At 34.3% G+C, this 19442-nt stretch overlaps 1 protein-coding gene across 1 annotated transcript in view; it reads right to left on the bottom strand.

Annotated features, from left to right (window-relative positions):
• Positions 1-19442, bottom strand: part of LOC133177663 (gephyrin-like) — a 55389-nt gene that overhangs the window by 21316 nt on the left and 14631 nt on the right. Inside the window, exons 7-13 of the mRNA XM_061312615.1 lie at positions 12514-12730; positions 12303-12422; positions 10933-11025; positions 10432-10487; positions 4958-5136; positions 4255-4408; positions 2989-3110 (exon numbers count right to left, since the gene is read on the bottom strand). Coding sequence (XP_061168599.1) covers positions 2989-3110; positions 4255-4408; positions 4958-5136; positions 10432-10487; positions 10933-11025; positions 12303-12422; positions 12514-12730 — 941 coding nt within the window. The remainder of the gene's footprint in view (positions 1-2988; positions 3111-4254; positions 4409-4957; positions 5137-10431; positions 10488-10932; positions 11026-12302; positions 12423-12513; positions 12731-19442) is intronic.

Raw genomic sequence — 19442 nt, 5'->3', positions numbered from 1 at the left:
CGTGATGATGCAATAATGCGATGGCGATGCAATGTTTGATAAGGATAATGCGACTGTGCGATAACGCGTTGATCATGATGCAATTGCGCAATTATGTGATGACGAACGATGGTGCGATGGAGCGATAGCGCGACGATGTTATCTTTCAAACTTGGTGTTGATTGTTTATTCTTTTTTTAACGTCCTTTTGAGAATTTATCACTCCTATGTTTAGTTGCAGAACTGTAGCTCCCCGGATAAATATATTGACAGACCGGGGAGCTACAGTGCCATTCATAGATAGAGAAAATTATATATTTATTGCACATAACATACTGCCTTCGATTCTGGATTTATTTCTCCAAATTCTTACCTCAACTGCACAAAAGCTATATTTCACAAATAATATCTTAGACCACTATCAACTACTCTCGTAGTTGACATCTGTCCGAAGCGCAGTGAACCGAATTGTCTTGCAACCCAAAATGGCTATTCAAATAGGCGAAATTTTCAATGGTCTCCATTTCAGGCCTAGGAGGGCTAAACTCAACGGTTATGGGGAATGTTTTGTTGTGTAAATAGTAAAAGAATATGTTACGAACACACTTATAGTAATATTGTGAGATGAGTTTAAATATACGAAGAAATAAATCCAGATTCGATCGCAATTTTTGTGATCACTAAATATACATTTTTTTATTGGTGGCACTGTAGCTCTCCGGTCTGTCAATATTTGTTGGAGAACTACAGTTCTGCAGGTATGCTACATGTACGTTTGGACAACACCACTTATCGATGGAAGGCTACAAATTTGTATTCGGCAAGCACGGCTATTGAGCAATGGGGATCTTTTTCGTGCCAGCATATACTACGACACAAGCCCTTGGTCTATACAGTTTGATCCGAAGGACAAGTCCCCACGTTCCGCAGTGGGATTAGGACCCTCGACCTAAGGATTGACCCTATCACCGCGTCTCCGCAGGTAGGTTAAGGCTTCCCGTAGAATATCACAGTGCACTCTGTGCCTTCTCATCTCTGAACTACCAAAATATGACGTCATAATGGAAAATGACGTCAAGTCACTGCAAACTTGAGGTGTTATGACGGGGAGAGTGTCATGAACTTTACACTTTATTTCAAACTGCATGTAAAATGCTAGATAGCTATTGCAAAATTCACGGGTCGTTAAAGGTTTTTTAAGTCTTATATGTCCGAATATTTTAAAAATACACCGCTTACCTACCCTTGATTGAAATTCAGCATGTTCAAAATGATTATGAAAAATATACTTTTGAAATGTACTCTGTTTTATACCCGTTGTTGGAGGTAGAATTTATTTTGTGTGTATAAAAGAGTCTGGCGCAGGTGATTAATGAGGATTAATCTGAGAATTTTTGTGGAAATCTGTAAGAAGAGGTTGTTCTCTAACTGAATCTTGCTTGGGAAAAATGTGTGTTGGCTTTGTTTTAATACAGATTACGATATTGTGTGGAAAATACCCTCAAATTTGTAGGTAAGTTGAATTTCTCAGGAAATATTTTGTATCTAAGTAATACTATGACTTTTCCCAAGCACATTTCGGATACACAAGGGTACGATGAGTTTATTTATATAACAAAATGTAAATAATTATTCTGTTAATCAGCTGCGCCGAAGCGATTTATGTGGAACACTTCAAAAAATTATAAATGACCGTCACGTGATCAACAAAGTCATGTGATATCATAACAAATATGTTAATATATAGCCGAGGATACCCTCTATGTAAATTGGGAGTACTTAAGTTCAATACTTCTAAATTAAAACCAGAACAGACCTTGCAATGACATATTATGTTTTGAGCGCATTTTAAAGCTTCGGGAAGCCTTAACATAGCTGCGTCTACAAACTAGCGCTCTAACCACTGCAGCATAAGTTAATTCGTTAAAGATGTCATTGACTGTTCCGTACAAACTGTGCCATTACTTTCGTAAGAAGTTTGACATCTGAGTATTATATTTTCCCATAATTTCCTAACAATACTTATTCGTTCTGCATTCATCTCCTTCTTTTCGCGCTTAGCATCGACTCCACGATTCGTTCGCCGTTCTCTCAATGTAAGCTCTCCGCTTGTTTACCGTTCGTTCACCGAGTTTTTGCCTCTCTGGTTAGACAAAGTTCAAAGTTCTTGGCTTTTAATAATCATAAACATAGCTCATTTACATGACATATTAAGAAAAATAATTTCTTTGAAAAAAAATTTAAATGTATCCGTATCTGAAACTGGAAAAAAAAATAAGTACAATCGTTTACTTCTCAAAAAGACATTCATTACAGCTGCAATTACTCATTTAAATTATCCAATACTTGAACAGTTTAAATACATATAATTATTATAAAGTACATTTCAAAGTTTTCTTTTAAATGCACTTTACTAGTTGATTTAACTTCGCAAAGTACAAATCCAACTGGGACTTTTTTATATTCTTACTTTATCATGCAGACAAATTTGATGTTATTAAATAACCATAGCCCCTGAAAACTTGTTAAAATGTTGGGCAAGTCTTTCGTTTGTTTGTTTTACGTCTCTTCAAGAATATTTCACATTGATATGCCACCACTTGCCGGTGGGGGGCTGCAAATTTATATCTTTACTCGGCACTTATGACCTGCGTACAGCGACACGGGACCTCGGTTTATACGGTCTCATCCGAAGGATGTTGATTCGATCCCTTGACGTAAGGATCACCTCCTTACTCCGCGACTCTAACCACAGCAAGTCATTTATAGAATTTCGGTCTTTCTTTCTACAGTTAAACTTTGGAATCGCAAACATCGATATCTCCGATACCATGGATATGTTGGATGAGAGTTGGAAGTCTTAATAACATTTGCTTTGTGTGTTTTAATCTCAATATTCCGAATCCTCAGAATTCTCAAAGTTATTTCTTGACCAATCGAGAATTCCACGAAAGAGTTGTTCAAAAGTTCGGTAAGTTTTCAAAAGCTGTGGTTAATTTTAACACTTACGTATCTTCCGCTATGCCGAGGTCCACGACAGGGAATCCGTGCTCTTGTAATTGTGCAATAAGCGTGGTTCTATTACTGTCTCTTATTTTTCCCTCTTGTAGGGCTTCATCAGGTTCAAGCAACTGAAAACAATGTACTAATTAGAAAGTTACTATCCAGACTTGATAATTTCACGAAAATATATTCTAATTTTATCATGCAGTCATAAACACTTTTTAACAATGTGTTTCTGTAACATATATGTAAACCTACTACAATGAAATATATGGAGATAATGAACAGTATTCAAGCTCAAAAGTCCATTAAACAATACAAAATAGGAGCAGAGCAAACACGGACCTCTAAACATCAGAGGTGGGATCAGGTGCCATGGAGGAGTGAGCATCCCCTGCCGACCGGTCACACCCGCCGTGTGCTCCTTGTCATGATCGGGAAATAACGGAAAAATCCGTCGACAATTCAGTGTGTAAATAATGGCCTAACAATTAGTATGAAAAAAAGTCAGTCAGCATTTGACTCAATGATAAATTGTATTTGCTGACAAGGTCATTGTATCGACCATAGAACTTACGAAATGATGACTTTAAACGAGACAACTGATATTCTTGTTTCATCAACTTGTTTGTCAATAATTTACCTCGTTTTAGAAATTGTTCATACGTAGAGCATGCTCTTGCGTATCGAATCAACTGAGAGATATATACCCCGTATGCAGGTGATGAAGGTATATTGCTGCATAAGTAAGGGAAGTTGACGATTGAAAAGTTAAAGTCATCACGTTTATCATAAAGCTTGGTTGTTAGATCACCATTAACGTCTTTTTCAAGTAAAATATCCAAATATGAAACAGATGTGTCAGACTCTGTGGTATCTTTTATCTCAAGCTCACCAGGATATATCGTATCGACATAAGAATGAAAATAGCACAATTATCACTATTTCAACCACCCTCTCACAAATTGATGAGTAAAGACCTTTATATAGAGAGTTATTTATCACACAGGGATATGTCATTGTATTTATGATAGCTTAGTCGCACATCAAGATGATTACTTCTAGCCAACCCCTCCCCTACTCCTTTTCAGGGCGCTAGCAACTGTTTTGAGGGGTAGAAGTGCGCAGACTCGGACTCGATGTCACTGTTAGGAGTTCTGGGAGATTTTTTCTTCCATCGTAATTTTTCCTATTTCCTTTTCCTATTTAGAAATTGATATGGCAGTAACCCATTCATTTTAAAAAAGAAAATTTTATTTTTCTGAGTCCTACCTCATTTCCGGTTGACATGACCCCAATAACAGGAAGCTTGTAGCAGAAGACCTTTGTCGCCCCCACTGTTGCTAGGATACCCAACTCAGATGGACCAATCTTCTGATATTTCTCTAAAACTTTTTCACCTTTGGCAATGTCAGAACCAACAGGACTACAATTAAAAACCAATTGAAAACAATGGTTGACTGTTTGCTTTAATCACACATTCTTGGTTGAAGGCTACAAAATTAGACCTGTATTCAGCACTTATGCCCATGCATTGAGCAGTGATGGATTTTTTTGTGTGCCAACACCCACTGCAATATGAACCTCGGTTTAAAAAGGTCTAATCCGAAGGACCAGTCTTCACGTCCCGTAGTGGGATCAAAGTTGGGGTATTCTCCTTACTCCGTGACTCTATCAAGAACAAAACTGTATCACGAAGGCGCCTTTCAATCAATTAAAATCAACTTCAAGCTAACCGATTATAACAAATACCCCCGCTCTTAAAGGGGATATTCCTGTAAATATCTCTGACCTGATATTAACATTTGAGTTAATTTTTTTTATTCATAAAATATCCCCTATCCCCCACCCCACAGCTCACCTCCTCCCCCTTTCATATAAAATAACCTTGACATTTCAACATTCACAACACCAGGGCATTGTTGCGAACCAGATCAGTTTATTTTGCTTTCGTTCATACAGCTACCACACTTACCGGATATCCTGTCCCCTTTTGGGGACCTCCATTATCTTGATTTCCAGTTCCGTTCGGCCGTCGTCTTCCTCTCTGACTAAGATAGTGTCCTCCACTTGTACCACGGCATCAGCGCCGACCGGAAGTGGGGCCCCCGTGTTGATTCGGACACAAAAGCCCGACGTCACAATACCTTTAGGCTGCAATGGTTTTGTTCCTCTTTTAAATGTAGAGCTAGAGGGAGAGCATTGCGCTCTCATTTTTTTATTTTTAACATTTATTTATTTATTTTTTGAAAAAGAAAACGGGGGTTAAAGTTGACATGATCACCTACTTTTTCAAATTTTCAGCATTTTCTATCCAAACTTTAATGAAAAATATTCATTTAATTAAACAACTTTACCCCTCCCTATGAAATAGATTTAATCTACTTCAAGATATATTTGGTATTTGATAACCATTCCCCTCTTTCTACCCCTTTTTCTGGCTGTGAAACTTCTAAGGAAGGAGCAGTGCTTCTTATTGTTTTACACAAAAATAAAAAGCTTCAATAACAATATTTGTACTACCACAATCTTCGCAAACCAAGGGTTTTTGGTCCATTATGTTCCCAAAAAAATCGTTGGGAAATTGTGCCTTTTAAACTTTGACCGCTATTTCATTCGTTCCAAACTAGCTAAATCATTGGAACTAATGAAATCGCATTACATCCATTAAATACACACAATTTGCTCCTCCTTGTTGCTACATGTATACATGTACTCTCATAAACAATGATTTTATATACTCTACTCATTTTATCTATAATCTAGTCTGTTGATAAATTTAAAAAAAAAACTACTTGAAACTCTATAATTTCTGCTCTTTTTCACACCTACATTGCTTGTTTTTAAAGGTTGCAATTTGAAAGCTGATACCTGAATGGTTAGAATTTAGATTCAAATTTTCGTACACCTAGAAGCTGTCGCTGATGTCTCTCTCAGTTTTGTAGCGTAATCGTTATAAATTGATATGCATCAACTGTCTCGGCACAAAGTCTCGAGAAAAAAAATCTTCATTTACATATTGTACATTTTGTGCAAAACTTACAACAAGGTCACACGAGGAAGCAAGTATGGATCAAAGTACTCGTAGTACTGTAAGCTGGGGTCATTAAACAAAATAATAAATACTAGGGACTTTAGTGACATCTTTTATGAAAAAAAAATCTAAGAAAAAAAGTCTTATGGAAACTATATTTAAAAAATTTAAAATCGTTAATATATTATCAAATTTATTCTGGAACCTTATACCACAGTCTGAATTAATCAGGGTCTTGTAGGATTTGTGAATAGTTACTTTAAATGAAACATCGGATATTAATTTTTTGAAGATCATCCTCCTAACAGTCACAAAAGATATGCTCTGGAGCTGGGCAATTTGATGACGGATTTGAAAAATATATTGTCACTGGTTAGTTTATAATTACCCATTACGTCACGTGTAACCACAAGCCCAACTTTTAAATAGCAACTTATGTCAAGGATTTGTGTAGAGTTCCGAAATCACAAAACCTTGACATTGTGAGGATGATAAAAATAAGAACTTCAGTGAATCTTACATGATTTTTTTTTTTTTTTAAATCTACTGAAAAAAAAAATCAATGTGGATGTAAATGATTTACCAAATTTATTTTTTCGACGTAATACCACGGACCGAATTAATCAGGATCAGAGTTAACTTGGCACCGCCAAATGTATACAAACGGATCAGTCTGGTTTCCTGACCCGTTTTTCTTAGTCTTTGTAGAGAACCAGATTGACAACATTGACCATCAAAAAACCTTACGCATACAAAAGACTGCAATTTTCAAAATCATTACTTTTGATGTTTATTTATATAGAAAAATCTTCCTTTCATTTATATTTAGTATTATCTCAAAATCATTACTTTGATGTTTATTTATATAGAAAAATCTTCCTTTCATTTTTTGTTGTTATATTTAGTATTATCTCAAAAAGCGGTTGAGAGTAAGTACTATATTTTTACACCTAAATTTATTTAGGCAGCTGTGCGGTCAACTTCCATCTTGAACAGGCTGACAATAGCCGGCATTTGTTCTTTGAGCAATGAGACCGGCTAAAAACCTTATACATGTGCGCATATGAACATTATTTGTTTTAAAAAAGACTGAAATTTTGAAAACCAAACTTACTGATATTGAATATCTGTGTACAAATATCGCTTTATTATGGTTGATTTATTTAGAATTTGTAATTTCTCAACAGTGTTTGAGATTTTTACACTTAATTTAATTTGGAAGCTGTTAGTCAACTTCCGGTTTGAACACTAGCTGAAAATAGCCGGTTATGGCTCTACGAGCAATGATCCCTGCTAAAAATAGGATCTAGACAACAAAAGTCTAAAATAGGTAGCCAGTTCAGTTATTTAATTGTTCAATGCAAAGTCGGGTCTATTAGGTAATCTTTTTGTCGTCGGGTATAAACATCGTTTTGGAAGAAGACGTTTTGTTTAAATATCCAGCAAAATTATATAATGTTGATGTTCTGATTTGCAAAGGTGGTCGGTTTTATGATTTTGGTGATTGAAAAGCACAAGTTCTGGTGAAACTATATAAATTTTTAATTTCCGGATTAACAACACCGTGAGAAAAAGATATTATCTAATGACTAACTGAAAAGCACCAGGTAGAAACACGGAAAGTCGGCGTAGATCTTACGACTAAACTGAACGCACTCACAATCTCCGTGAGAGAACTGTTGTTGTTTCAAGGACTAAACGGAACGCACCAGGAATACACCATTCTCCCGCGCAAACAAATTTCCATTCATAATATTGGAATCAAGGAAAGAATTCCCCTGGGATTCGGTACTACGCCGCGGTTATACAACACGTAATTGTAGAGAAGACAGTAATATACGCTCTGTAAGGTCAATAGAAAATTGCTGATACCAGTTATTTTCTCTTCAGAATTACAGGATGCCTCTCTGAGAATTACAAATCATATTTCATGAGTCAAAATTACATTAAAGTGTTTGAACTTGTCATGAACCATTCTTTTAAATATTTAATATTTAATGAAAGCAAAGGAAAATAAATGAGATTTTCAGCGATGCTTCATCAAAAAGCATATTTTTGTGCACACATCTCTTAGGAATTGTTTTGAAAACAAGTTGATGTAGAGTCGTAGAAAAATCACCAGAGGAAGATATTTGAAGTAAGACATGATCAGTCAATTTTACGAATGCATACGAAAACAAAAAAGAAAAGAAAAACTGAAAATCCATCTAACATATTTCAATATTCAATGAAGATTATTAGATATGTCTTTACTTTTAAGTATACGCATTTGACATCCAAATTAAACAAAATTCCAGTATGAAATTATAAAAATAACTAAAATAACATATCTAAATAAGAGTAACGAAATAAAAATGCAACTTCTACAAGTATAAGAGATGTTGGGGGAAAAAAACTTTTCATACGACAGCGATTCCCAACTTTTATTTTCGGAAAGCATGCATGAAAGATTCTATATTTCTAATTTAAAAAAAAAAAGGGGGGGGGAAAAAGCATGTAAAATTTTGTCACATTCTAATGACATAAGCGACGGTCCTTTTCAATGATTAAATGGTGTTACTCAAATACACCTGGGATAAGATCATTTTTCATGGATCGTAATGGATGAAAACTAATCAATAATTAATGCATTTTTCGTCCCTATTCACTTATTAAGGGTAAAATATGTACATTATACATATAATTAACGCCCCCATAGGAAAGAAATGAAGCAATTCTGAATATTCCATTAAAAAATCAAATCAAACTTATATCAAATTCTTAATGAAGCTATGAATGCATAGCTAGCTCTTCCTCCCAATGAACAGCAGGGCTCAACATTCTGCAAAATATCCGCTTGTCCATTGGACAAATTGCCAGGAAATATTACTTGTCTGATGTCAATTTTAACTTGTCCGCGGACTCTGAACAAATGCAGTGAAATTTGAGTGAAAATTCAAGAAAGTAATTTAATATTGACTTGCAAAAATGCTTCGTTATTAAATGTAATAAAATACAGCAACACGGTCTGTAACCTTCTCCTTGACAACATCAAGTGAGGTGCGACAGCCCTATTTGATGTTTACAATTTCTGTAAAGAATGAATTAAACTGGGATTTTGTTTTTCTATTTACAATATTCCATAATGGTAAAAAAAGAACTTGTTCCGATCGGACAAGTGTGTCTAGAGATTTACTTGTCTGATCACAAAATAAACTGGACACGAACGATCGGACAAACGTTAATGTGGAGCCCCGAGTACATCAGTGATTCTAACGAAAAACAGTTTTCTTTAGTAAAAAATATTTGATTTTATCTTTTTAAGTTCTTGCTTTTTGTGTTTGGAAAGTAAAACTTTGAAAAAAAATTCAAGAAGTTTGCGAAATTCTTCGTAATTGATACATCCTTACTCACAGGTAGAAAAACCGGGTTACTGTTAAAAATAGATAACTTGGTCAATCAGTTATAAATCGTTCATCAGTGAATCACACACAAACATCAGAAACAAATATAATATCATTAATTGATGCAAGATGTGGATAAACGTACTTAACAGAATAAGTTTTATGATAATCTGATGTCAAAACGTGTTCAAAGTTTACACAAGGGTGTAATAAAAATCATTCTATTACTATTAACCCCTAGGCTTATTCATTTTAGGTTGTTCATTGAGGTTCTGCCACATTTTTTGTTCAAATAAAGTGATATCATCCGTAATTTTACTCATTGGGTCTACTTAATTGGCAGACAAGTGTTTTATTTTATTTCAGTTTTTTTTTAATTAGTTTATGTTATAACTACCCTGAAAATTGTAAAAGTTAAAGCCTTAGATCAAATCTCATGGGAAAAAGAATATACATGTATTTAATTAAAATGTAGCTTTGTGAAGTCTGGCTATATAAGGAATCAAAACACGTCGTCAGAAATTCTTCCAGGTATGAAAAGGATTAAAATCAGGTTTCATCCGATACAAAAGTGGTCATCCAACAAGCTGTATCTGTTCGTTGAAAGGGTGACACTTATGGATAACGGGGGTCTTTGATAATACATATAAATGAATTTAACCTTAACCCATGCTTGTGTGATGTACCTACATGTACATGCATCATGCGCGTCGTAATTTTTAAACGAACCTGAAATTTTTGATTTTGATTTTCTGTTTGATCCTCAAAAATACGCATACATTGTAAGTGTGAGTACAGATCTCAACACTTTAAATAATTTCTGTATTTTTTTCTAACTAATCCTTGGATTTCAAATATTACAAGATACATGCAGAATCACGTAACTTTGGCTAAGATGACAATACATACATTTATGTGAGCCAAGTTTTAATAAACACAACATTAGACCACATCTTTAAACCAAGATATATGTACTTGAAAAAAATTAGTTATGTTTCGATGGTTTCCAACAAAACCTTTTATTTATCTTACCACTGAGCCTGCGGTGGAATCGCCAACCACGAATCTATTTCCGGCACCGTCTGAGGCTGTGCAAAAAAGAACCAATGTTAATAAACTCATTCGACATGAAAATCCTTTTAAAAAATAAAAAGATAATGGTAACGATCTCTGTTTGACAAAAAAATGATATTCCTGAAAATGAGAAAAGTTTGACATTCACGTTTGAAATCGAAATTATAATGACACTTTGATAAAATGACGCTTTGACATAATAACACTTTGAATTTAATTTTATAACTTTCTACAAACAGAAAATTTTCAAGAAACTTTGGCTTTGATTTTTTAACTTTCAAAGTTTAAAATTTATTGTCAGGGCTAAAAAAGTAAGAAAAAAAGAATTTCGAATTTTTTGAAGCACAAGAATATATCTACATGTATATTCAAGCTTTTTTACTCCCTTCTCCACCTCTTTTTTATATCGTATGAGATAAACTTCATGTAGAGAATCTTCATAATATCGACATGACTTACCTAATACAGCATAACCATCTTTAATGGAGGCAGGAAATGGGGGAAGTGGATCCACGGCAAAAACGTCCTCAGCAAGAAATCTTCCCAAACACTCTGAAACAAACAGACCAAAATGTCTACAGAAATCTTCCCAAACACTCTGAAACAAACAAAACAAAATGTCTACAGAAATCTTCCCAAACACTCTGAAACAAAGAGAACAAAATGTCTACAGAAATCTTCCCAAACACTCTGAAACAAACAGACCAAAATGTCTACAGAAATCTTTCCAAACACTCTGAAACATGTGAAGCAAAAATACTATCAGTCTGAACCATACTTTATTTCCGAACTCTCTGAAACAGATACAGTCAGATCCCCCCCCCCAACCCATCCCCCTTTTTTCAATTGATCTGAAAGATTGAAATAAATTTCACTAACAGCAAATTATTTCTCTAAACACCCTTTTATAAAAAAAATAAAGAGTAAGCTTATTCACCCCCCCCCCCCCCCCCGCCCACGCTACAATTCAAATTTTTATTACTACAATACGAAGGATGCAAAAACTTTTTCCGAAATAATCTTTTGCGAACCGTGAACGAGAGGATTGACTGAGATAGATACCCATAGTCTAAACAGTTTAAGGCAGAATTAAAAGCCACGAAATAAGGAAAATTTAATTCCCACCCCATCAAAACTTTAATACATACATCCAACGATCGAGGTGACTCTAGAGGTACCGACAAATAGATTGTAAATTCTTTAAATAATTATAGAAATGCAAAATCATTGTTTATAATAGAAATGATTAAATTTCCCATGCAATAAAAACAGTTTGATAGTATACAATTTTTGGATTACACAAGCTTCATACATGCCATTACTCTCCTAACAATAGAATTAAGTGCATATCAACCAGTCGTTCAAAATTTTCTACTGATTACTTTTGTTATACTTGGAGAAGGAAACCATTCCCTACACAATGCAAATGCTTCCTTAAAATATCGAAATCAGATTGAAAGTGATGGTTTCCAGCGAGGAGTCTAAGTTTAAATCAGTGCAATACGGGCCGCACAGAAAGTAGCTTTATAAATAGCGTGATCTTTAATATGATTTACACAAACAAAATATCATTAAGATATTATCAGACCATTTTACAGCATTTCCTAAAATACGGCGCGTTTGAAGTGTTTTCATAAGTAACATCTGTAATTGATTTCAATATCATTACAAACCAGCAAAAGAAGGAACGAAAATAAAACAAATGTTTGCACTGGGAAACTCTCTCTCTCTCTCTCTCTCTCTCTCTCTCTCTCTCTCTCTTGTATGTATACTTTAAAGAAGTATCTAAAAGCTAAGTATAAGACATGACATATATTTGAAATCTGAACCTCTAAGGCCGACTTCCTCGGAAGGCAACGAATGTGCATGCTCCATAACAATGCTAAGTGCATCTTCGACAGAGATCATTGGGTAAGTAGACTTTCGAGGTCGATAGGCAACTTTATCTCCTGAAAGATATAAAATGAGACACAAAAGTTGTCAAAACAAACCAAGCCAATCTCTATAAGATTGTGCCATAATCATAAACACTTTTGTTACCATGGTGATGATGACCATGGTGAGAGTGATGTCGGTCGCCATGTTGATGGTCACCATGGTGATGATGGCCGTGATGTTGGTTTCCATGGTGATGCATTTCGTTTTGTTTATTTCCATGGTGATGAGTGTGTTCTCCGTGTTTTCTACTTTCAGGAAAGTCGTGATGGTGACCCGTGTGTTGCCCGTGATCTTTTTGTGCAGCATGGCCGGATTTGAACTGTAACGACACATTTTTACGGTTCATCATTAGCATCCTTCTGCACACTCATGTAATTTTTAGCTTCGATAAAACTGATTTTCTAAAAGACATCTAAATTATAACTTAAATACAAACACATTTCAGGATACATGTAGATGTGATACCTTGCGGTGGAAAATTTTAAAGATATCTTTTTTAACCTGACAATTCTTAAAGGAATACCAGTAAATCATTTAGCGCGAGTTATCTCTCTTATCTGAGGGCTAATGAACCTTAATTTGAAAAGTTTGATTTTCTTTCTGTCTGTGTCCTTGGAATTGTTTTAATACACTTTATGAATTATATAAAGTATAAATATCTCAGCTTCTTTTATACTAGCTTTTTATACTGCTAGCCCCACATCGAAAGGTTTCACTTCAAAATTCAATTATCGAAGAATTATCTAAAGATAGAATTTAAATTAAAAAAATAAAAAAAATAATTAATTAAACAAAAATAATGTAAATTCAAGGGATTCTGCATAAACGTACTCCATTTGTCCAATATTAATATTGTAGATATGAGCCTATATAAATTATAATTTGTTTTTCTACATATTTCCTATATATAGAAATAAGCATTCATCGAGATGTATACATACGTCATTGAAAAATTCGTAATAATTTTATAATCGTTTATACAATGTCAAACATCTAATAGGTTATTGATTCCATTGGTTACCCATTTCTTACTTCAGACTTCTATAAGGAGATTGTACTTTTTTCTCCCCCTAGATTTAAAATTTAGACACCTGGAAGGTTTTTTTCCATATAGTGACCCTTTTTTTTTCTATCATACACAAGACAATTTCCATATACCACAATATAAGTCGATCCTGCAAATGGCAAGCTTAACGCTGAGGTAATTTGATTGTTTTTTTCTTTAGGCAAAATAAGCTACATTGTATCACTTTAATAAAACAGGCATAACTCAAAATAATGTGTTAATTATATAGAACCATTATGCAATGTCTTTGTGTGTTGCTTTTTTCAAAATACTTAATACACCATTTTATGATATCATGTTGAGGGCAAACTTTTACTGCATTTTTTTTATGAAATATAAATGAGATTTAATGTCAACCATATTCCTATAAGAACTACAGTCAGAAATTAAAGTGCCTGATATTTATTGAAATAGGGTTGGGAATTCCGCTTAAAAATCCTCCTCAATCAGGAATTTGATTTTTTTTTTTAACACAAGAGATGTATAATTTCTTGTGTAAATGGAATTAAAAGATAAGACAATCTTTTAGAATGAATTCGAAATCGTGTATGATTTGAAATCAAATTCAGTCCTAAAAATCACTCAGCAGTTCCTTTAACTGCATCTAATTTTGTTAATTATTAAAAAAAAAACATAGAATTAATACAAACCTTCAAAATTTTCACAAAAGATTGCTATCGAAACAAGCATTCTGAGAGTATTGCTTGAGCAATTTTAGTCCCCTACCGGCAAGTGAAATATGATTCTCCTTAAAAATCAAAAAGGTCGAAATTCCGTCAAAAATCATTGGATCGGAAAAAAATGAAAATTCGATCTATAACTCATTAAGATGTACTCTCTTACCAAAATTCAGCTCAATACTTATAAGCATTTAGAAGAAAAGTGCCGAAAACTAAGTGGGACGGACTGCCAGACAGACAGTTTGACAGCTAGATAGACAGGACGGATGGACGGATGAACGTCCTCCTCAGACGAGGAGTAATCCTCTAATCTCCTCAGATTTCAATGGTAGGAGATAAAATCAAACTAAATAACAAAAAAAAAACGTATCTGTTTGAATCTCTGGTTAGCAGGCCCGTAGCAACGGTTTCAAAAGTTTTTTGGGGGGGAAGGGGGGGGGGACTTGCCAGTGCTCGACCTTACAACATCAAAAAGTAGGGGGCAGCCAGTATCTAAAGGAAAATTTAGTATAATAGCAAAATACTGTACTCAGAACCCCCCCCCCCCCCCGTGTTCTACGGGCCTGGTTAGTGGTGGATAAACCACGTGCAAATCAGCATTTTTATTCAATTATTATTAAGGAAACCCTTACTTGTTTTTGTTTTGTTTGTTTGATATTTTTTTTTTTTTTTGAAAATCATTCTGAATGTATGTGTAAGGATATTTCTCATAAAAAAACATGCATGAATTTTAAAACTTTTTATATTTTCCTGATGACGCCACTTCAGGAAAGGTGATTACCCACTTGATTTCTTTCAGAAAAGGTAAAAAGGTTAAATACACTTATATCGTCTTTAAGTAAGTGTATTTCTTGACAGAGACAACCCCCCCCCCCTCCAACCCAACCCCCAGTTATATACTCCTGATAACAACCACAATGTCCTAGAGTCAATATTCCGACATCACTGTCATTACATGTAAAACAGTTTTACGTAACGTTACTGCACTGACACGAAACATTTATACGTAACGTTACTGCACTAACACGATTCAGTTATACGTAACGTTACAGCACAGACAAGTTACAGTTAAACATAAGGTTACTGCACTGACACGATACAGTTATACGTTACAGCACAGACACGTTATAGTTATACGTAACGTTACTGCACTGACACGAAACATTTATACGTAACGCTACTGCACTAACACGATTCAGTTATACGTAACGTTACAGCACAGACAAGTTACAGTTAAACGTAACGTTACTGCCTGACACGAAACATTTATACGTAACGTAACTGCACTAACACGATACATTTATACGTTAAGTTACATCACAGATTACAGTTATACGTTACGTTACAGCACAGACAAGTTACAGTTATACGTTGCGTTCATTACAACACAATTTTACGTTTACCTAAAGCAGAGCACGGAAAAGTTACAGTTATACGTTACGTTACAGCACAGAAACGTTATAGTTATACGTTACGTTAAAGCACAGAAAAGTTACATTTATACGTTACGTTACAGCACAGACACGTTATAGTTATACATTAGGTTCGTTATAACACAATTTCACGTACATCTAACGTTATTATTCATTTCTACTGTTGAACTGTAAACCTCTATTGTCATCCTAATAACATCGCGCAAATCTCATTCTGTGAAAAAACTTTTGTTTGAATAAAAAAAAGAGCAAACTGAGACCAAAATTAAGATTTATAAAATGTAAAGATTATCTGTTGTCGTTTTGGAAGAAATAAAAGAATTAAATTAAAATGACCTTATAAAACTTATTACTGGCTAGTTCTTCATTATCAATCTTGAAAAAAAAAATTAAAATATTTTTTGTAAAGTTTAATAGATGAAAAAGGTGAAAGTATCTAACATTGGCCAATTTCATCAATCTTATAAAAAATACAAATCGAGAACAGGGCATACCACTGATCTCTGGAATCACCAGATGGGATCAGGTGCCTAGGAGGAGTTAGCTTCCCCTGTTGACCGGCCACATCCGCCGTGAATTTGAATTCTCTTTTCCTATAAAGGCTTGCTTTTTTTAATTAACTCAGATGTTGTTGACATATTGGAAAAAATGAAAAGAAGTCAAAAGAAAGCCTGTAGACTAGACAGAAAAACGTCTCACTAACTCCCTTGAGCCTTTAACTAAGATGTTAACAACTGTGAAACTCTCCCCAGTTTTCATTTAATATACATGCAATGCAATGAAAATCGAAAGAAAAGTATTTAAAGTACGTGTTATAAGAATTGATGTTCCGTTGGACTGGTATTTGTGATCAAACAGTTAATGTGAATTTATATCGGTATGCAAAGCTTATATGATAACTTATTGATGAAATCGACGATATCTACATTTTTGCCATTGTACTAGACTTTACAATCAATTCCGTCACGTGTTTTCCCCTTCAGATTTGCTGGAAAGCGTAAGACTTATGTGCCCTTTTATTAGAAAATAAATATTTCAAAGTCGGCCTTGCTAGTTTTTATGAATATATAACAAAGAGTTTTCTAACTACGTGTACATCGATTTACTTATTGGGGGAGGGGGGAGCAAAATTTATCATACTTTTTTGTAACATTTGTGTAAGCCTGAATATAAAATTTAAATATTTCATTGCTATATACATGTATTTTCTTTTTGGTTTGTACTTTGTGTGTGTGAGAGAGGGAGATTTCCTTCAGCTTTCCAGCTCTGTTCCTATTCTATTCATATTCTAAATAAAAAATATACATGTATTTAATTTTATACAGCAGCCTGTATAGTTAAAATTTATCAATGACTCGATGCAAAAATGAAGAACGTAGCTCCCTATGCATTTATATTCAAAGTAATTCCTCGAGATCTCCATAAGCATATGACATACGCAAACAGCTTAAATATGACCATAGCCTGATCTTATTAAGAATTACAATGAAAGCGGAACAGGACGGGCAATATGTCGGATACACGCGAAATCTCCATACGTCGTACGCGGGTTCATCGAGTGCAGACTGGAAAGAAGAAAACAAGATGAAGTTCCCCTGGGACCAACTCCCTTAAAGCTGGAGGTCACAAGGGAGTCTTACACAATGTCTGTAAGATACCCCATCTTGATCCGTAACTTAGAGTTATATCACTTAAACGAAGTCACGGAAAGACGTCGTTAACTACGTTTATTTACATATTAACGCAATCATGTTTCTTTTGGGCCATACACCTAGTAGTAATTCTGCATACAGTCTAGTGAAAAACAGGGAAATATTTTGCTTGCCATTGTAATTTTAAATCTAACCATTTACTTATTATCATTTTTTAAATTATTTTCCCGCCCGAATATAAATTTTCGCTAATCATAATTATTAGTTTGTTTTTCGTGTTATATTTGGACTAATCTTGTTAAATTCATTGTTTCTTTTGATCTGTACGCATACTAGTGATTCTGCAGTTTAGGGATCAACAGAAATATTTTTATTATCATTATATTATTACATGTACATTTCACTCCTTAATTAATATATAAATTTTCCCGCTCCATGGAGAATCAATCTTCGATGATATTATCATAATGATTGGATGCTTGTTTTCTAAATCTTATTTTCTATTGGACAACATTGATATAAATCTGTTTTGACCAGAAATAAAATTTGTGGCGATCAGCAGTAACCAAAAATCTCGAAATACTTTTTTTAACGTAACCTGCCGCGAGTTTACATGTAATTCTGCTACCACGGGTTTATGTGTAATTCTGCTACCACGAGTTTAAGTGTAATTCCGCTACCACAAGTTTACGTGTAATTCTAATACCACGAGTTTATGTGTAATTGTAATACCACGGGTTTACATGTAATTCTGCTACCACGAGTTTACGTGTAATTTTGCTATCACGAGTTTACATGTAATTCTGCTACCACGAGTTTACATGTAATTCTGCTACCACAAGTTTACGTGTAATTCTGCTACCACAAGTTTACATGTAATTCTGCTACCACGAGTTTACATGTAATTCTGTTACCACGAGTTTACATGTAATTCTGCTATCACGAGTTTACATGTAATTCTGCTATCACGAGTTTATATGTAATTCTCCTACCACGAGTTTACGTGTAATTCTGCTACCACGAGTTTACGTGTCATTCTGTTACCACGAGTTTACATGTAATTCTGATACCACAAATTTACGTGTAATTCTGCTATCACAAGTTTACAAGTAATTCTGCTATCACAAGTTTACATGTAATTCTGCTATCACAAGTTTACATGTAATTCTGCTATCACAAGTTTACATGCAATTCTGCTATCACAAGTTTACATGTAATTCTGCTATCACAAGTTTACATATAATTCTGCTACCACAAGTTTACATGTAATTCTGCTACCACAAGTTTACATGTAATTCTGCTACCACGAGTTTACATGTAATTCTGATACCACAAGTTTACGTGTAATTCTGATTCCACAAGTTTACGTGTAATTCTGATACCACGAGTTTACATGTAATTCTGCTACCACGGGTTTACATGTAATTCTAATACCACGAGTTTATGTGTAATTCTGCTATCACAAGTTTACATGTAATTCTGATACCACAAGTTTACATGTAATTCTACTATCACAAGTTTACATATAATTCTGCTACCACAAGTTTACATGTAATTCTGCTACCAAAGTTTACATGTAATTCTGCTACCACGAGTTTACATGTAATTCTGCTATCACAAGTTTACGTGTAATTCTGATACCACAAGTTTACGTGTAATTCTGATACCACGGGTTTACATGTAATTCTGCTACCACAAGTTTACATGTAATTCTAATACCACGAGTTTATGTGTAATTCTGCTATCACAAGTTTACATGTAATTCTGATACCACAAGTTTACATGTAATTCTGCTATCACAAGTTTACATGTAATTCTGCTACCACGAGTTTACATGTAATTCTGCTATCACAAGTTTACAAGTAATTCTGATGCCACGAGTTAACATGTAATTCTGTTACCACGAGTTTACATGTAATTCTGCTATCACAAGTTTACATGTAATTCTGCTATCACGAGTTTACATGTAATTCTGCTAAACTGGGCCAAGGGTTTGTAAAGGTGGTAGATGATATATTAAAGTTACAAAAAGAAAAAAAAGAAAGAAAAAATTAATTCAGGTCATATCAAAAGCCCAGAGTGATACCTGAATTTAAGGAATTCTTGTAACAGGTGATTTTACAGAAGATCGAAGGTTCAAACAAGAATTTCATTTCTTTGGTTCAGGCGTGGAAACCAAGAGACATTATATACTAGTATC

This window comes from Saccostrea echinata, unplaced genomic scaffold (genome assembly GCF_033153115.1).
Source record: "Saccostrea echinata isolate AGI-Se365-2 ecotype Australia unplaced genomic scaffold, CSIRO_AGI_Sech_v1 ptg000002l, whole genome shotgun sequence".
Lineage (NCBI taxonomy): Eukaryota > Metazoa > Mollusca > Bivalvia > Ostreida > Ostreidae > Saccostrea > Saccostrea echinata.
Note: the sequence above shows the minus strand (reverse complement) of the source record. Positions and strands in the feature narration are given on the sequence as shown.